Consider the following 20,832-nt stretch of genomic DNA (forward strand, 5'->3'; position numbering starts at 1 on the left):
TCTTCACTTTTTCCTACCTAAGCTAAATCGAGTACTTTAATACCTGTACTCTCAACCAAGATTGAGAGACATGGTGGGCAAATGCCTATTAGCAGATTTCTACTTTGGATGGCTACCTTATCACCTGTTAAACTTCAAGAGTCTGCAAGGATGTGCTGTATTGATATAGCCTTCCACAGGTTCTGATACATTGTGCGTGCTGAATAAATAACTGCTGGATGAACAGTTTCCATCCAGTAAATAGGAATCGTAAATAGTAGAAACAGGCCTTTGTTATCCATTCTCCAGGTATCAACATAAGAGAAATATTCCTCATTTGATAATTGTCCAGAGAGATGAAATAGCAGTAAAACCATACAAATATCCACAAAGTTATTTCTGTTACCACTGCTCCCAGCTAACACTTTCTCGCTTCTGAATTAGGGAAGCCCAGCAATTGATGATGTTTTAATATTATATTTCCAAAAATGTGTTAAATTGCTTCCAAGTCACCAAGGTAAAGCTGTTATTATTTTTGAGTAACAAATTGTTTAATATCAGCTTCTGGTTTATGTAACTTTTATTATCAAAATAATGCATATTTATTATAGAATACTTAGCAAATATAGGGAATTAAAAGAAGAAAATGAAAATTACCTGTAATTTATTTTCTAAGATGCCATTTTCTGAATTGTTTTATCTATTTTTTTGGACTTTTTATGTCTGCAATATTACACGAACTATTTTGTACCCTGCGGTTTTTTAACTACGTAATGTTAGAACCATTTTTACGTAGATAATTATCCTAAGTATATTAAATATTACCCCTGTGGATGAGTGTAGCATCATTGAATCTTAATTGGGTATCTAGGCTAGTAGTTTCCTATCACTCACTAGTATAAACACTATTGCAATAAACCATAGTAGTGGCTAAGGTTAGGTTTGTATGTGTGGCATAAAATACATATAAGTGGGGCCAGCCCAGTGGCATAGTAGTTAAATTCATGTACTCTGCTTCAGCAGCTCGATGTTTGCCGCCTCAGATCCCGGGCACAGACCTACGTATGCACTGCTTATCAAGCCGTGCTGTGGCAGGCCTCCCAAATATAAAATAGAGGAAGATGGACATGGATGTTAGCTCAGGGCCAATCTTCATCAGTAGAAAGAAAAGGAGGATTGGAGACAGATATTAGCTCAGGGCTAATCTTCCTTTAAAAAAAAAATATATATATATATATATAGATATATATATATATAGATATATAGATATATATATATATGGTTTTTTATGTAAGGTAAAGCAGTTTATTTCTCTCTTACATAGGGGATGTTCATAGGTAGGTGCTCAAGGATTTAATGGTACTCAACAGTATCAGGAAATCAGGTTCTGTCTGTCTCGTTGCTCTGCCTTGTAGTGTCTATTCCCCAGGCCATATCTTGGTCAGAGGTGGTCCTGGAGGGCTAGCCATCAATTAGTATTCTACGCAGTAGGAAGGAGGATCAAGGTGAGGGAGTGGTGGTGGGCATCTTAAAGTGCTCTCTCTCTTCAGGGGCACTTCTGAGATGTTGCAAATACTGCTTCTGCTTTATCCCATTAGTCATGAGGCCACATCTAGCCACAAGAGAGGCTGGGACGTGTAGTCTTCCTTCTGGCTGCATCTTTGGACATAGCAGAGAACTTGCACGGTGACTTTCTTATCGGTGATTGTTAGCATGCATGCTTCATTAGTTCCCTAAGATGAGCTTCCAGACTTGGAATTGCTGAGTCAAAGCATAATATCTCACAGGAAGCCTGTCTTAGGTGAGAGAAAAGACTTTTGCCCACAGCTCCTCCAGACTTGGAGTGTTTTATAGTTTCTTTAGCAGGATGATGATAAGAATGGGAAACATTCTTCTATCGCACAGAAAGATGTGACCTGACCAATCCAGGTGGTTCTGTAGACCGTGGTGGTGATATGCAGGTACAGGCTCTGTACAAGGAGTGAACGCTTGAAATTTGACTGTAAAAAGAGATCCTAACAGTACAGTCCCCATTCATTGCCATTTCTCATGGGTTGTAGGGCCGGGGCCTTGGTGATGCTATATTCGGAGATTGGGAACTGCTTTTCAGCTGGCCCGGGTCTGACTTCTGGGTAGACTTCATTCTTCAAAGTTGATATAAAAAATTTTCTCCTTTCATCTTTTTTCTAATAAAGCATTCTGATCCTTATGCCTCCTCTCCATGATCAGAGGGTCTTCAGTGTCCATCTCTATCTGTCTCTCTCATAGATAAGTTCGTGCTTCACTAAAAAAAAATTTTAAGAAAAAATAGTGATTATTTGATTGACTATTAATCTGAGCAGATTGATTTGTTCATAAAGATAATGTTATTTTCCTTTGCACTATGTTCTTTCTCATTTTAATGTACTGTAAGTGTCCTCTTCATTTTTGTCTTGCCAGTCTTGAAGATGACACCTTCAGTTCTACAAATAAAACTTATCACTTGTTGGAACAAGAATCAGAAAGAATTAACATTCCTCATATGTACTAATTTTAGTTATTCTCAATCAGCCTAAAATATTTTTAACCCACCTTTGCCTAAGCATTTCCATCCTATTTCTATTCTGAGTAATCTAAACAAAAACATTTTTTGAACAGAGAAAATACCACAGAGATATTGCTTTTTATTGGAGGAGGAACTTATGGTCATATATCCCTAAAGCCACTTCAAAGAATTTCAGTATCTCGCTTACTTTTGTCAAGAATGCTTCTTCCTCCCTCTGCCTCCTTCCTTCCCTTCCTCAGGTTGTACCAGAAATACCTACCCCTGATATTCATAAAGCATTAAAAGTCATTTAGTTTCTAGACAAATTGCAAAGTTTCTAAGTGATAGTGCTTTGCAGGGATTGCTGAGAACCAGTCCTGGAAATCACCCTGTCAGTTCTGTGTCCAGTGCTAGAGAATTAAGTCCAACTAAAGAACCATGGGTTCAGCACAAAACCTGAATCCAAGTGGAGCAGATGAGAAGACAGTTTGACCATATGCCTTTGATAAATTCTCACTTCAGGAAACTTCCAGAAATACAGAAAACTCCTTTAAAAGTATTATTTTTACACAGGTAAATAGTTTGAGGGGAGGGGGGCAAGAAATGTGACCCTCATAAATGATGGTGGCAGAAATGTCTTTCAGGACAAAAGGCTTTGTCTTCTGAAGCACATTGTGCACATTCAGACCTACTCTTCCTCACTCTTGGCTCCTGGAGCCGAAGTCTATTTGCATTTATTTTAGTCTATGTCATACAGTGAAATAAAAACCTGGTGTCACATTTCTGTACAATTCAAGGAATCAAATACACACTCACTCAAATGAAGTTGCTTTCTTCATCCTCTTGGATTGGGATCATGCCTAACACATTGTTATGTTTCCAAAGCAATGGCATGTTCTATGGCTGGTAAGCACTACTTTCGCCCCGTTTCTAGAAAATACTGCTGGCTCCAGGGCATGAGTCAGCAGGAAGGAATCAGCAAGAGGAAGGAGGGTCCTAAAGTGAAGGATGCACAGTCGGTGTTAGGATTGGAGTGGTGGATGTGTCTAGTCTATATACAGTATCAGCTTCAAAGACATGCAGAAGCTACCAGAAATACAGGTGCTGTAGGGTTTTTAGTCATTTCTTTAGAATGGCTCAGTTATTTTTCTAAGAAATAATGATGTAGGAGCATTAGAAATGGACTGTGAATAATATAATTTTAGCAGGAAATAGAGTGAAAATAGAATAGAGCTCCGATGAAAGTGAAGAGTACCAAGTGTCAAGAGAATATAAACAGTGATAGAAGGAAGTGTATGGCTTTGGGAAAGACTGATGCTTATTATGTGGCAAGTAGTCAGAATACAAGTTACAAAGTATAAAGTAAGCTCTGTTGTTTTATTCGTGCGGAACTAAAAATATTACCATTTCATATAAGCCTGCCTCATGAAAGATTTACAAATATTGTATTTCAAATAGTTGCTAAACTGTTAGGAATATATCTGAGATTAAGGGATGTTTTTAAGTTACCTCATATTTATGCTTAACAAAAACATCTTGAACTCTGGGCAATTTAAAAAGAAGAAAAACAAACTGGTATGGGTTTATATGTTTGGCGTATAAATATTCAGTAAAACAGGATGAGAATCTAAAACCTTAAAACCAATTATGTGAAATTCATTGAATGAAATGTGGAAAGAGGAGTTATGATGGGTTTTTAAAAAATACTTAAAGTATTGAAATGTTTCATGTGAAGCAGATACATTTTTCTGTATGAGCTCACTCAGATAGAACCAGGACCAATGAGTGACTCTTAGCTCCAGTGAGGCATATATAGTTTTTTATTTAGCACAGTGGCTTTCTAACATTCAGAGCAATTCAAAATTTAGATTAGGCTGGTTTAAGAGAAAAAATTAAAGAACCACAACAGAACAGTAGGAATTAAATTTTTAAGAAACTGTACCACTTATAATAGCGATAGAAAACATCAGATACATAGGAATACATTTAACAAAAGATGTGCAGACCTCCACATGAAAATGACAAAGCATTGAAGAGAGATATTAAAGAAGACCCAAAGGAGTAGAGGCATATACCTTGTTCTTGGATTGAAAGATTCGATATGGTGATGATGTTGTTTCTCACCAAATTGATCTATATTCAGTGGTAATCCCAATTTAAATCCTAGCATTTTATTTTTTTACAAGCCGATCCTAAAACTTATATGGAAATGCAAAGGGATAAAGAGAGTTAAGGCAGTCTTGTAGAAGACCAAGATCACAGATATCAGTACCCTTATGCAGTGATGGTAATTACAATCTGTGGATTGGTGTGTAGAGACTAGTAGAAGAGCATAGAGAATCTGGAAACACACACATATATATATTTATGTTTAAGCTGGCATTGCAGTACAGTGGGGAAAGGATGGTGTTTTCATTAAGTCGTGGCTGGGCAGTTCGACATCCATGTGAAAAAAACCATGAATACTGATCTTTACATCATTCAAATGGATCATAGATCTAAATGTGAACAAAAAAACAAGAGGTGTTTAGAGGAAAACAGAAGAGACTATTTTCAGGACCTTGGGATAAGCAAAGATTTCTTCAATAGACATTCAAAGCACTAACCATAAAAGAAAAAATTAATAAATTGAGCTTTATTGCTATTAAGAACTTTTGTTTATCAAACGACCCTATTAAGAGAGTAAAAAAGCAGACACAGAGTGGGAGGAGATATTGGTGATATATATTTCCAAGAAAGGATTCCTACCCAGAGTATATGCAGATATCTTCTACAAACCAGTAAGAAAAAGGCAAGACGACCCAATGGAAAAATGGGCATAAAACATAAATAAGTACTCACAAAAGAGAGGTTCTCCATATGGCCCATAAATAGGAAGAGATTGTCAACTTCATTAGTCATCAGACAAATGCAGTTTTAACCACAATGTAATTAAACCGCCACACACCCACCAAAATGGTTAAGATGAGAAAGATAGACAGTACCATATGTGGGTGACGTCATGGGGCATTTGGAACACTCTTACACTGTCAGTGAGTATGTACTGTCCAACTATTTTGGAAAACTGGCAGAATTTGCTGAAGCTTAATGAACACAAACACTATAACCACCAAGTTCCACTTTTCAGTATGTGTACAACAGAAATGCATACATGTGTGTGAGAAAAGGCAAATACATGAGTGTTCCCAGCAGCGCTGTTGGTAATAGCCAAAAAAGAAAACCAGCTCAAAATCCATCAGCTCTAAATTAATTGTGAAATATTCATAGCAATGAGAAATCGTACAGCAAAGAGCAGGTGAGCTACAGCCACAAACAGCAATGTGGCTGAATCTCACAGACATGCTGTTGAGAGAAAGCAGCCAGATACCAAAGTGTTATCTAACTGCCATGCAGAGGGAGGGTGAAAGAGTCAGTGGTGTTAGAAGTCAGGGATGTGGTTGCCCTCGCTGCGTGGGGTGTTAATTGGAAGGGGTTGTTCTAGGTGTGCTGTCATGATTCTTCATCTGGGTGGTGGTTATGTGGGTCTGTTCACTTTGTGAAAATGCTTTGAGCTGTACACTTAGGATTTGTGTAGCTTGCTGTAAATCCTCAAGGCAAAAAGTTTAAAATATGCATAGAGATACCAAAAACTAAACTAGGTAACCACTTGGCAAAGATTTGTGGTGGAATGAAAGCATCGGTGTAGCTGAGCTGGTGTCTAGGGGGCAGAGTAAATGTCGGGAGGTGCCTTTCTTCTCATGGGCTTTGAGTAAGTTGTTTCCAGAAAAGATTTCTGTTCTAAAAGGTCTCCAGGAGATAATTATTGACAAACTCTAAGTTGAGTGTTCCAAGGACAAAAAATCATTTGCTTAGAAAATGGCTGTTATAGGAGAGCAGCAGTAAACTAGGTTTGGATTCAGAAGATTCAGCAGATAAATAGAATATTCTGTAGTTTCAGTTTTGTCCTTCACAAAAGAAAAATGACAAAAGCATTTGCCTTTCTGCTTTTTTATTTTTATTGCAATAATTTCATATCCTCTGTCAAAAAAATTGTTAGCTATTTAAAAAGTCAATATGATTAGTAAATAGAAGTGGAAAGCACAGAGCTGAGATAAAAGGAGAGGAGAAGTATGGTAGCTACAGGTCAACTCAGTGGCTGCACTTGAGCACACGGCTTGGCTGTCACCTTTACAACATCCAAAGCTGAAAGGGGAACAAATATAATTTCCTCAGGTGAGAGTTATTTTTCTCATCCCCAAAGCTCTGAGGCAGGTTTCCCACCTGAAGCCTTAAAGAGGCAACATTGACTGACATAATGACGCATGTCTTCAATGACGGGTGAGGTGGCAAACATGTAAGTTGAATTTATGGGTTGTTTCTTATGGTGACTTTCAGTAAAGACAAAGGAGAGTGTAATTATTCCATGAATGTGTGTGGAAGGGAATCTGTGCTTTAACTGGCCCCCTGCAACTCGTGTGGGGTAGACACATGGCATTTGGGATGTTTTTTTACTGCTTCTCAGAGGGTGATTTCCCATCTGTTTCACTCCGCCAGGTGCCCGGGAAGAGCCCAGCGTGCAGCAGGCCCAGCGTCGGTCAGCTGTCTTTCTGTCCTTTAAGTCTCCAATTCCATGTCTGCCCTTGCGCTGGGAGCAGCAGAGCAAGCTTCTCCCAACGGTTGCCGGCATTCCTGCCAGTAAAGTTTCCAAATGGAGCACAGACGAGGTATATTTCGTTTTCTTTGTCTGTCAGGGACCAGATAAAGGAGCCTGGGCTTAAGGAGGGGACATGATGAACGTGTGTGGGTTTAGTCTTTTTTTCTGAAAGAGAAGAAATTACTCTGAGACAAACAAGGAAAACGTATAGGGTAAGTATTTTAAAGCTGTGGCATTTAGATTCTGACTTCTTTTTTAAATTGGAATTTTGATACTATTTTTGACAGGTCTCAGAATTCATACAGAGCTTACCTGGGTGTGAAGAACATGGAAAGGTATTTAAAGATGAAGTAAGTGTTGCACTAAATTGCAGTGTGTTACTTCATGGGATCAAACCGTGAAACACAGTGAAGGGTGAAATGTTCTGAATTGGAAGAGGGCGGAAGAGATGGGTTATGTTGAAATTGACTAATTGATGCAGTTATCTAACAAGCAGCATTAATCAGTTGTATGAAAATGTCTTTGTATAAGACCGGATGCAAAGGATGTGTTTGTACCATTTTGATGCCCCACAGCAGTAGCGCTAGACTCATTAAAAAAAAACCCACAAAACTTAATAGCATGCATTTATATAGTTTATAGCACAGGAAGAAACCAAAGTAACAAATAAGCAACATTTTATTTTTAATAAAGTGAAATTATTTTATTTTCAAAGACCATTTTAACACCACCATGATTAAGTCCATTTGACCCTTATAATAAATAATATTACCATTATTGTTAAGACAGACCCTTAGATCTTATGTATTTCTCAGTAAGGTTTCCAACAACTGATACTCATTGAAGTCTACTGGAAGATTCCTTTATTAGTTGTTTTCAACTACCTGTCCAAAACTTCAATGTAAGGGATGATATTATAATGCAACCATCCCTTTCATTGAAGTTTTGGACAGGTAGTTGAAAATGCCTGTATCATCTGCATTGACCATTAGAACAAAGGAATTCAGTTTCTCCCTACACTAGAAGTAATGTTATTTGAGTACAGAAGGAGACTCTTTTCACTAGAGACCTTTAAAAATAAGCCACTTGCCTGTCAGCTCCTCCAAGCAGAACGGTCAATTATTACTCTGATCTTGGCTACGAGAAGGTAGAAAGGAGACTAAGTAATCTCATAAGGCTTTCTCCAGCATCTGCTGTCTACTGTTAGAAGCCTATACGCCTTGCTTGCTCCTATATTTAGTCCCAGCTGATGAGAACAGTACACTTTCATTTAAGAGCATCTTGGTCGTGTGGGGACAGCTAGGACTCCAGCCACTTGTCGCCAGTGTCCTTATACTGTTAGGTTTCATTAATGCTTTAGATGGATACTGTCTGATTTTCAACATCCTTTCTCTGATTTCTGCTCTTCTTTCAGAAATGTTTTGTCTTCTTTCTAGTTGATCTTTAATCGAAAGTTATTTCGACTTTGAGTTTCTTTCCTTAGCTCCTGACTCCTAAGTGTCTTTGTGGACCGCTCTCTGTTAGTTTTCCATCTCTGAACAGCCTTAGATGCCTGCAGGGAGCTCTTGCTGTTTCTTTGAAAGAGTCATGCAGTCATTACCTTTGAAAATGGTAAAACATTTAAAAAATAAGTCTATAGTATGTCTATTTTGTAAATCATGTTTTTGGTTCCGTTGCTATCTAGACAATCCATATAGATTTACTCTGTATATTTAGTTTAAATAAGATTCAAACTCAAATGACGTGTTGTTTCTTTGAATAATTTTTTCCTCATGGCGTATTATCTTTGGGGCGCTCCTCAGGCACCAAATATCCTCAGAGCTAGATCCTTCTTTTGAAGAGTGAGACAGTGAATATTCCCCTCCACATGTATCATTCATATATTCATTCATCCCATTATTCATTCACCCTGAGAACTTGTGTTAAATTCCTACCATGTGTATGTTACTCTGTGTAAGGCTCTGGTGAGAGGGTTGATTCAGAGAGAGTAGGACACAGTCCTTGCTCTCAAATGTCTCACAAGGTCAGCAGGTTTGGGTTTTGAGTCTTAGATGTAAACCATACAACAAATCTAAAGTCTTGTTAAGTCATCTCTAAAAGGGAAAGTACAGGTGTTAGGATGGACTGTTATTTGAAACCATCCTTGACTTCTCTTTCTCTTACGTACCCCACATCTAATGTTGAAAATCCTCCTGGGTGTGTTTTAAAGACATACGGGGATTCCGACTATCTTTACCTCCACCACTACGTCTCTGGTCTGAGCCACCATCATCTCCCACCTGGATTAGGGCACTAACCTGCTACCCAGTCTCCCTGCTTCTCTTTTTGATCCTCTACGATCTGTTCCCAGCATAGCCAGGGTGGTCCTGCTAAAACCTAAGTCAAATCATGTCGCTCCTCCCTTCAGAGCCTTCCAGTAGTTAAATCAGAGTAAAAGCCAAAATCCTCACAAGGGCCTAGAGTCTGACACCCCATTCCCCCTCTCACCTCCTGACCTGCGCATCACTTACACTGTTGCACACGCTGGCCTCCTTGCTGTTCCTCAGGTCGTCCGGCTTTCTCTGGCTCTTCCTTCTGCCTGCAGCGCTTCTCCTCCAGATGTTCACCTGGCTCACTCCCTCCGCTCAGAGGCCACTTCTCAGTCATCCTACCCAACTGTCCTGTGTGAAATTGCCACCTGCCACCACACAGCTGTCCCTGCCCTACTGCCCACTCATCTCCCTAACCAGCTGGTTTCTCATAACACCCATCACCTTTTGGAATTAGTGACTGTTAATTAACTACCGATTAATTTGCTTATTTATTGTTTTGTTGCGTATAGTCCGTCTCCTACTACTAGAATGGAAACTCCACAAGGAGTTTTTGTTTACTTACTTGCTTGTTTTTATCTGTTTTATTCTCTGCTATATGCCCAAGCCCAAGAGGAGTGTCAGGCATATAATAGATGTTTAATAAATCTTTGTTGAGTGAATAAACTCACACCTTTACACTCTGAGAAGGACATTTATAGAGCATGTCACCATGGTTTGCATAGTTGAAACATTGGGAAAGAACCATGAGTGCTTAGTGGAAAGAGTGATGAAATGGAAGACGAGAGCCCTGGGTTCCAAACCCTCCCCCAGGGTTTTGGGCCTTTCACAAGATGTTTAGTCTCTAGAGTTAGACCAGTTTGTGCAGTGCTAAAGCAAACTAATGAAAAATAAACCCGGTAATACACGACAGTGATCATAGTTCTTAGAAAGTACTTTTTTTTTTTCTGTTGCCAATCTTCCTCTCTTTTTTTTCCTTTTTTCCTCCTCAAAGCCCCAGTACATAGTTGTATATTCCAGGTGTAGGTCCTTCTAGTTCTTCTATGTGAGCCACCACCACAGCATGGCTCCTCACAGATGAGTGGTGTGGTTCTGTGTCTGAAAACCAAACCCCTGGCTGCCGTACTGGAGCACGCTGAACTTTAACCGCTAAGGCTGGCTCGAGAGTACTTTCTTAAGTTAAGTTTACTTCCTTCCAATTGAGGCTTGTCCTATGGCCACACATCCAAGCAGCCTGTATGTAATGCACTGTTGGGCACTAACCTCAAGATGATTTTGTTCTTTCCAGTGTAACCTTAAAAATAATAATCAACCAAGCTTACCCTCCTCATCCCACTCCTGACTTTCAGATCCCAGCCTCACAGTTCTCTGAACCTTCCTTTTCATCAGTCATCAGCCACGTTAAACTCTTCCGTAGTCTCAGGAGGAGACTCCGTCGGGCCTGGTTATGATAAACCATACAGTCTTTGTAGTTAACTCCTTGGGAACCGGTGTGTGAGCTGTTATTTTCATTAATGATTTAGCAGACTTCTGTCAGACCATTTGTTCTGCTGAGGTCTGCCTCGGTTGAGTGGAGTGTTCATAGATCTGCCTCTCTGCTTGGCCTTGCTTTCGCAGAGGGCTGTCCTAGCACAAGCAAATGAGACCAGACCAAATGCTTCCCCAAAACAGTAGAATGTTTCTCATACCTGCCATGTCACTCCTCACACTTGGAAATTACCATGGGCATGTCTTTCCTCCTCACTTAAGACAAGAGGATATTTCCTTGCTGAAAACTTTTAGCAAACTTTTTCCATGTAATTGTTAACTAAAGTTGGATAAGATGACTCTAGTTCTTACTGATTAAGTAAATAGGCATTTTGTGTCTACAGGTTTTTATTTTTAGAGGAGAGAGGAAAATCTTAAGAAATAGCTAATTATATCAGCCTTTGTTTAGTGAACTGTTTATAGAATTTAGAGTAGAATTAGTTTCTGAGGGCTGCTGTGACAAAGTACCATAAACCAGTAGCTTCAACAGCAGAAATCCATTGTCACCCAATTCTGGAGGCCAGAAGTCTGAGGAAGGAGAGAAGTCAAGGTGTTGACAGGGTGGGTTGCTTCCTTCCTAGGACCTGGTCCAGGCCTCTCTCGTTGGCTAATAGCTGGTGTTGTTTCCTTGTCCTCACATCGTCTCCCCTCTATATGTGCCTGTCTCTGGATCCAAATTTCCCCTTTTAATAAGGACACTAGTCATCTTGGATTAGGGGCCCAGCCTACTCTACTGTGACCTTGGCTTAACTAATTACATCTGCAGTGACCCTGTTTCTGAATCAGGTCACACTCTGAGGTTATTGGAGGTTAGACTTCCACATAGGAACTTGAGAGGGACACAGTGCAACCCAGACCTGTACATTGCCGTCAAGGATTCCAGTGGACTCTGAGGCAGAGAACAAATGTGTGTTTTACTTTTTGTGCAAAATGGGAAAGCTGAAAGAGAAGTGAATTAAGTGAATTAATTTTTTTAAGATAGTGGAACTCCTCAAGAGCTGAAAATCATACAAAATGGCTCTGCTCCTTTGCTCTGCCCAAAAACCAGATGTCATCCTCCTAGAGTTGTATCTTTGATCCTCAAAGTGCTCTATTCTGTAGAGGCACAGACTTTTAGTCTTAGAACAGATGCAGAGGGGGAAAGGCACTTCTCATAGTTACCCGAGTAGGAGGAGAACCAGCAGAGTCTACATCTCTTAACAGCAATCTCGTGTTCTTCCAATCACACTGTTGATTGCCCTTGTTAGTAACTGCTTTTCTTCTGTATGTGAAGAATAATTGTGGCCACTTTAGAAATGCGTGTTATCACTGATGTTTTTTTCTTCATGGCAGAAGGCTAATTAAAAAAAAATTGTTAGCATGTAGCTGAAATGTTTGCCTGAATTCCTTTGTTTATATCCATAAACATTTGAGTACCTCTTCTCTCATTCTAAAACCTACCATGATAGGAACTGGATTTGAGGCACCTCAGATTTCTCCAAATTCTTCTCAACTCGGTGCCTGAAGCAGAGTAATCACAGGAAGGTTCGGCCACTTCCATTTTCCTGTGGGCTGATTTCTTGATTTTTCAGATGAATTTTACTTTGCTCCCAGTCCACATTTGGGTGTGTTGTTTTCGATAAGAAGGGTCTGTTTATTAGCAAATGCTGTTGGTGCACGGGATGTGCTGTCTGTGCGGTCTTAGTGTTGCTGTGTAGAAGACAGCTGATAATTTAACCCTGAGTATTTCCCACAGCACTGTATCCAATTAATTCACAATCTTGGTCTTTTCCTCCCATTTCAGCAAATCGATGGAGAAGCATTTCTGCTTATGACCCAAACAGACATTGTTAAAATAATGAGCATTAAGCTGGGCCCTGCTCTCAAAATTTTCAATTCCATCCTGATGTTCAAAGCAGCAGAGAAGAACTCTCACAATGAACTTTGAAGATGGTGAATTTTGAATACCATCAGCTTTCTGCTTTAAAGCTCATGTTTTATTCAAAGCACAAGGACAGTTATAACTCCTAAGTGAGAAGTCTCCAAAACTGAAAAGAGCGATGCTATCAGATTATTTATATTCCCCAAGAGACAATGTATATGAATTCCTATGAAAGTGCTCGAGCTTTTAACCAGGTACTGTCGAACAACAGTCATCTTTTGGTTCTGTTCACTGAGCTAAATTTATCTTTGTAAATCTTTTTGAGGCTGGGGGTGGGGGGCAAGGGGACTTCATTAATTATTTATGGATAAAGGGAGGGCAGAGTAAGAACTTTTGGCATTTTGTAAACATTGTTGAATTCTCTTTCATGTACACTGTTTCTTTTTCACTACTTTCAGGAATCTTTTTATATAATCAAATTTCAACTTAAACCAAATTAGTCAAAACCTGGCTAAGTGTAGCCGGTGGGACTGTTATGTGTATTAATTCTGTGCCATATTTTGAATTGCAACATTATGCTAAGTATAACTTTGCAAGTCATGATATTGCCTAACTGCTTGTCATAATTTGTTGGGGCTGAATAGTTGTAAAAATTACTTTTCTTTAAATCAGTGTTTTTACTTTTGCACGTATTATGAAATGTTAAACAGATTACTTTTCACCAGCATCTTTACGATAATTACCAAAAACATGTATATAAATGATGGAATTGAAAAATAAAATATATAAACATAAATAAATTAGGTGATGTATTTGAATGGCATCAGTCTCGTACATTGAGGTGCCCTGTGTGTTTACAAGCGTCCAGTAGGATCAGGGGAATATGCAGTTACATTTGGGGTGGGGAAGTGGCGTGTTTGTAAGGATCTTGAACTGTTTATGAGATTATCTTCAGCTTCTCTCTCATGGTCATCAAGGTACCTGGTGCTCTTCAGAAATGGATGAAGGGCTTGTTCTGTCAATAGAAACACTAATCTGCACAGAGCTGTGTCTCAGATCTTGCAGTGTCTTCCAAACCCAAGGATTTTCAACCCAAAGATTTTCTTCGGGGTTGACTGAAGAGGGAGTATAGAGATTTTACTGAAAGGGCAGGGTGTGAGGGACAACACCAGTCAACACAAAGCTTCTAAATGCTCGCAGATCAGGGAGGCGATTTCCCAAGGCAATTATTCAAAACCTCTGTTTTGGAAGCTTCCTCTCTCCAAGCAGTTTGCCTCAGTGTATAAGCATACTGATGCCTTCTAAAGGAAAGCCCTTGATGACCTATAAGCTGGTAGCGGTGGTGTTTCTTTTGCAAGAATGCATTTCCAGTGCAGGAGGTAAATTGTCTTATCAGCCCTTGGATGTAATTTCTAATTCCAGGGTCGGACATTTCTTCAGGACTATTTTAAAAGTAGAAAGTAAGTTTGCAGCATGCTGTCTGAATTCTGGGGAAAGTTCCACCTCTCTCCTTAGTTGCTCTCGTTTTTCCTGATGTAGGACTTGATGTCCCTCTGAAGTCCCCTGAGCAGGTCTTTACATTTGTCAGAATTACAAGTAAAACAGGGTGTGCGACATCTGCAGTGTCCCATTCATTTCTTTGCATGACTCTGCTTAAATAAGTTTTTCGCTGCTGGATTTTTTCCCTTTTTTTTATGTTTTGTTCAGAATTTGTACATTCAGGTTGCACTTGTTATATCTGACATGAATGAAATAAAATCTTAATTGCAGATATTTTTTATACATGTATGATTTTTAAGAAAGCTTGTCAAATAGGAGCAAAAAGAGAGCAGGAACAATATCAGACATATGGACACTAATAGCTGTTTAATGGATCTGTAGGATTCAGAATTGTTTGTCAAACTATGTCCCGGATGATGTAGAATGACACACAAAAAAATTCACAAATTATATTGTTTGGTCACACAGGATTCACGCCCATTGGGGATTTTTCCTTTCTGGTTTAAAGCATATATTATAACAAAAGGGACTTTGAAGTCTTACTGAAAACATCGCTCATTCTAAGCAGCTTGTTGTTATGTTAGAGGTGGGGTATTAAGCACCCTTAGGGTGGAACAGTCGACTGCAAGAAGTGAAAACCTTCTCACCATTCCATCCCGGGGATGTAGTGTAAGTTTTAGCAGGGGAAATAGGGAGCTATGATGACAGGGAGGTCCCTGAAATGAGAGAAGCAGGCTTGGGGTAAGACAAAGGGAGAGTTGGAAAATGTGGAGCCTGATTCCCATCTAAAGACATTTTAAAAAACTACAAACACTGCAACCCAAGTGAGACCTGTCTGCAGGTTGAAATGTGGCCCCAGGCTGCCATTTTGCAACTTCTAGATTTAGTGGACTCAGCCTCCAAAGAAAATAGGGTTATGTTAGTCAGTCAATATTGAATATTATCAAGTGGCAGGGCCGTGCTGGACACTAGGGATAGATGCACCATGGAAAGAGACAATAAAGCTTCCGTGCATCTGCCCAGTGGTCAGCTCGGGTCTGTGTCATGTTTGCAGCCCAACTTCCCTGCAGTTCCCTGCAGCTCCACCCCTGTCCCTCTGGCCCAGCCTAAAGGCACACAGAGGCTTTCATTCAGCTTCAGCCATAGAGACTGTGGACCTCCTAAGGAAGGGAATCATTGCGAACTTGGCAAATGCATTTGGGAGAAGAGGAATCAGATTGTGAAACACATGAAAGGAGGGGAGGGAGTAATTGGGGGAAATAAAGGAAAGTTTGTAAGGAACTAAAGGCACATTCTCGTGAAAGGGAAGAAATGGCAGCTGTGGAATAGGGAATAGTTTGTGCAAAAATGACGTGTACCGAATTGTTACTCACTCCGCCTGTCCATTCTTGTGGTTGGGGAGTAGTCGTCGTGGAAGTGGGCAGGTGACCTTTCATTTTCTTTTATCTCATTGACTTAAGCATTTTAATGAACAGTCCTTATAGAGAAGAAGGTATTAGAATAAGTATTGTACAGTATTTCCAGAGATGTATGTTATGAAAATATTTCTGCAATAATTCATGTGAGCCCCCTTTCTTCATAAACTTTTTTAAAAACTTAATTTGATGAAGTAACCCAGGAAATGCTCATCACATTGTGATGCAAGTATTACCTACTGAAATCTGTTGAGTCTCTAAACTGACCTGTTCTATCAAAACTGATGAGTAACATTGATATTGTGATGATGACAGCAAGGGGCACCTTAAAACTGTAGTGTTGTAGTTTTCCTTTTGAAATACTTGGAAAAGAGCGAGATACACTCAGTCTTGATAGACCTACAAAGTACTTGTGTAGCCAATGTTATGAACAGAAGGAGTGGACTTACAACATGGGACCCTGGGCTGGGTGAGGAACCAGGACCAGGTCTCCTGAAGAGACGCTGGAGAGCAGGTCTAGGAAGGGGCCTAACCTGAGAACTAGAAGCTGGTACCCAAGGGGCCGTGGAGTGAGAAGCCAGGTCCGTATTGCAGATCCAGACATGCCCACGGAGCAGCCAGGGCAGACGTGAACACCCAAGGTCAAGGCCAGGGAAACCCAGCAACCATGTGAGGAGACAAGAACCAGGTGCACCGCTGTACCTCAAGGGAGGGAAGCAGTGGAAGATGACACAGGCCACAGGTGATCAGAGGATGGTCCAGCAGTAAGGAGACCTCAGGAATGAAGCAGCCCTTGTTCTCAACAATGTGATTGAAGGAAACCAACCAGAACACTCAGAGCCAGGCAGGCGAGCTAGGGGAAAAAGAACTGGGGAATATGTGCGTCTTCTTAAAGTGTTCAAGTTCAAAATGTTTTCAAGCAATATTCAGACCAAAGAGGGAGCCCACGGGCCGCACAGGTGCAGCTCCTGGGTGTTAAGTCTTTCAAAGGTGGGCACATTGAGTTAAGTGCAAAGTCATATCCTAATCCAAAGGATTTGGACAAATCTGAAGCGTAGTGTCTTTTAAAAACTAATGCACCCTTGAAAGTGTAACTTGCACCATGGAATTTCTTAGAACTCAAAAATAAACAGCTCTTTAAGTAGTAGTTTATTACAGAATTTCACAAAGAACTTAAGTGTAAAGTGAACTTAAGTGAATCTAAGTGTAAAGAGAGAAGGCACGAAAATTCACTCACACCTTTGAGACTAGATGATTTTCTAATCCCCACCCCTTACCACAACCCTGAATCAGAACAGCTTTGCATAAAGTTCAGCTGTCCCACAGATCAATTCAGATATAACATTTGGCATGATCATTAAGCGACTGGGTATTGAAATCCTACTTCCTTTTCCTGTTCATTCACAGAAGGAAAATAGGGACTGTGCATATCAAAAATCAGTGTCTCTAGGAAGTTGAGGGTTTGGGACAGTCTTCTTGGACACTCAATCCCAAATACACGAAAGGCGGCTATGAGAGCAGCCAAGGCCGTAACACAGTCATCCATCTTCACGAGTCTCTCTTTTTCTAAATACAAAGAAAATTCACAGACATCGATGTTGAAAGGGTTCTTAACTTCTAACACAGGCGTGGACACTTGCACCTGAAAAAAAGATATTTAACAGAGTCACCACTTTGTGATGTGTAAAATAGCTAAATAATAAAAGGTGCCTCAGTTTAGCCATGATACTATAATAAATGAGCTGTTGCATTGTTTAGCATATTTGTAAATATGACAAAACATTTCAAAATAGACCAGTGTCCTGCTTTCAAATAAATTATGTGAGGGTGTGAAATGTCAAACCAATGATCATTGATACACTGCATACCTTCTCATTCACAATGACAAAAAGGCTGGGGTCATCCCCAAAAACGTCTGGTAGGAGTAAACATGTGGCCGTCATCTTCATATCTGTCAAAGCAAACACGCTCACAGTCCAGGTAAAAATAAGCTTTTCCCACTTATTGTAAGCAAAGCCAGTATTAAAACTTCTGGATTTTTTTTTTAAATCGTTACCTTCTACAGAGAAGCTACCCCTCTTAGATCAGTGCTTTGCAACCATTTTCAACCAACATCCCCTTCTAATAAACATTCAAGATCTCATGTTCGGCCCTCCAGATCACAGCCTCCAGAAGACGGTGACATCCATCAGCCAGGATGATTTTACCATGCTTTACCTTGTACCTCATATTATGAAATTAACAGATTACTCGTTCCCTAAATATAATTTTACAATTTTGAGTGCATTTTTTAAATCTATATCTCAACTCCTCCTATTTGAGAAATGCTTTTTTCTTTTGCTCACGTTGTTTCACTAAATTTTACTTATTACCAAAACAGAACTTTCCTAATTATCCTGAATTATACAGATAACTGAGACCAGATCACCCCACCCCTCTGGGTTACTCACGTTTCAACATGTCTTCATCTGTGTGCTGTTTCATTTTTTCTTGCAATGCGATATAGATTGGATTGTCCACCACTGAAAAAGAGGTCAGTATATTTTCTGAATAGGACTCCAAAATGTGGCTTGTTTTCTTATAGATATCTGTCCTTGTAAGAAGTTGGAATTCTCTGAACATCTGAAAAAAGGAGAAAAACAATTCAGATCACAAGAAAAGCTATTGCATAGAATGTAAGGAAGCAAATAACTGTTTAGGATTATACTAAGCTTTGAATGCTAGTTTAAAATATATACTAGACGTTTGAGTAGCTTTAGAGGAGAAATAAAGACAGAGGAGAAGAGAAGAACGGAAGCCGAAAGCGAACAGGAAGAGATAAAGAATGGACATGGCAAACTTCTAAGCCCATAGAATTAAAACTCTGGCTGCAGATTCAACTAAATGAGGGTTCCAAAGTATATATGTGCATTTTGGCTATTTGGGTTACCCAGCTAAGATTCTAGGATCTTACATTTCTTTGGGTAAACTCCAGTGTTACAGTTTTTTTGCCTCTGGTGTCCAACCAGAGGCAAAAAAGAAAACTGTTAGGTTTTAGGAGGCAAACCTTGAAAAATAACTAATAATAATATCCTAAGGGGAGAGTAGAGAGCTTTACAGATTCTGTAAGGTCAGACAAAAATAAGAGTCAAAAACAGTTTACGGGTAGGAGATTTGACTTCAAGGTCAAAGCACTTCCTGCCACTGCCTAAGTTCTTCCCCTCAAAGAATTCCACCCCCGCTGTCCTGCCCCCCACTTTTTTGGACAGAGTGACCTTCTAAGACTATTCATCACTCACACTAGTAAGAATTAATGTAGTCATTGCTTTCCCTAAAACTCTGGAAAGAACTGTTAGATACTACCCTCTGGGTCTCATGGTTCCTTGGATATTTTGGTAGATCATAAATTGCCCAAATATTAGGTCCAAAAGTTATCAGAAAACTGGAATGCACATTCTCATGAAGGTATAGCGGCTCTGTTAGCAGGAAGCCCTCAGTGGACCACTAATCTAGATTAATACCCTAAAAGGGGCTTCTTCAGAAGGGAGTTGTGAAGTAAAGCAAGAAGAAGATGAATATTCCTCCGCTTCCCTGGGCACATAGGCTAGAAATGTTTTTTAACCTTTTATTTTGAAATAATTTCAAGTTTACATTAAAGTTGCAGAAATAGTAGTGATCACGAATGCCTTTCGTGCAACTTCCCCTATGCTAATAATTGTGATCCATTTGAAAGAAAGTAAACATGATGCCCCCTTCCCCTTAACTCGTCATTGCGTGTTTCCTAAGTACAGGGACACGCTCCTACATAACCACAGCATAACTGATGAAATCAGGAAAATCTACTCCACCGACCCGATTCAAGCTCGCCCGTTGTTCCTGTCATGCTCTTTGTAAGTCCAGGATCTAATGCAGGAACACATGTGAGATTTAGGTCTCATGCCTCTGGTCTCCTTCTGTCTGAAACATCTTTGTGGTTCTACCTTATATTCCTTGACATTTTTGAAAAGTAGAGGCCAATCCCTTTGTGGAATATCCCTCATTCTAGGTTTGTAAGATGTTTCTTCATGATTTATGCATTTTTAGCAAGAATGCTAGCCCCTCTCACTACATCAGGAAGATGGTAATTGACCCCATTATTAAAGATACTAACTTTTATCACTTGGTTAAGGTGGAATCTTCAGGTTTCTTCACTGTAAAGTTAATATATAGGTTGTACTTATTAATAGTTGTAAATATTTTATGGAGAAAGACTTCGCATTTATGTAAATATCTTGCTCCTCCTGTAACTTTCATCCATGAGATTTGGCATCCATTGATGATTCTTGCCTGAATCAAAGATTACTATGATAGTTGCCAAATAGTGATTTTCTAATTCCATCATTCTTTCTAAATTTATTAGTTGGCTTTCTACTGTAGGAGAGAGCTTACTCTTCTCCCACATTTATTAGTTTATTCATATCACTACAGACTAATAAATTCCTATCTTACTCAAATGGTTATAAATCTGTTCCTTACTTTATATTTATTAATTTTAAGCATTATTATACTTATATTAATATATTATAAATATAATTATATTAATATAAATATTTATGTTAATCCTCAGATTGTCCAGATTTGGCCAGTGGTAACTGCTTCAAGCTGATTCTTGTATCCTCTTGACATAGCCTATTAGTCTGTGAGCACTTCCTTAATTTCTGGCACCACGCTATCTCAGGCTCATCTTGTCTTTTTTCTGCCCCAGCCCTGGAATCAGCTGTTTCTCCAAGACTTCTTGTTCGTTTTAATGGAGAATGGTATTTAGAAAGCAAGATTTCAGCCCTAGATGTGCTCCTTGTTACAGAGGTGTTATTGCTCTAGGATTTCTTACAGAACAAAGCTGGGAAGCGTATATTTGTACACACACATCTATATCTGTTTATATATCTATATAAATATTAAATGCCATGAGTTTACACTGATACCTTCAATTCCAGCCCAACAACACAGGGCTTATTCTAACCTCCCTTTCTGTACATTCTAACTTTTCAACAGTGAGGAAACTTGCTCCCATTATCCTCAGTTTATTTACTTATTTGCACAAACTTTCCCCATACCTCATGTAG

At 39.4% G+C, this 20,832-nt stretch overlaps 2 protein-coding genes across 16 annotated transcripts in view; one reads left to right on the top strand and one right to left on the bottom strand.

Moving 5' to 3' along the window:
* Positions 1-13,651, top strand: part of L3MBTL3 (L3MBTL histone methyl-lysine binding protein 3) — a 113,864-nt gene extending 100,213 nt beyond the window's left edge. For all 14 annotated transcript variants that reach the window (XM_070496261.1, XM_044754551.2, XM_014847690.3 and 11 more), the window contains 3 exons: positions 7,037-7,206; positions 7,424-7,486; positions 12,756-13,651. In XM_070496261.1, coding sequence (XP_070352362.1) covers positions 7,037-7,206; positions 7,424-7,486; positions 12,756-12,899 — 377 coding nt within the window. In that variant the 3' untranslated portion in view covers positions 12,900-13,651. The remainder of the gene's footprint in view (positions 1-7,036; positions 7,207-7,423; positions 7,487-12,755) is intronic.
* An 892-nt stretch (positions 13,652-14,543) lies between these two features.
* SAMD3 (sterile alpha motif domain containing 3) overlaps positions 14,544-20,832 on the bottom strand; it is a 52,701-nt gene continuing 46,412 nt past the window's right edge. For both annotated transcript variants that reach the window (XM_044755048.2, XM_044755047.2), the window contains 3 exons: positions 18,199-18,370; positions 17,617-17,699; positions 14,544-17,390 (listed from right to left, as the gene is read on the bottom strand). In XM_044755048.2, the coding sequence (XP_044610983.2) occupies positions 17,106-17,390; positions 17,617-17,699; positions 18,199-18,370 (540 nt within the window). In that variant the 3' untranslated portion in view covers positions 14,544-17,105. The remainder of the gene's footprint in view (positions 17,391-17,616; positions 17,700-18,198; positions 18,371-20,832) is intronic.

This window comes from Equus asinus, chromosome 24 (genome assembly GCF_041296235.1).
Source record: "Equus asinus isolate D_3611 breed Donkey chromosome 24, EquAss-T2T_v2, whole genome shotgun sequence".
Classification (NCBI taxonomy): Eukaryota; Metazoa; Chordata; class Mammalia; order Perissodactyla; family Equidae; genus Equus; species Equus asinus.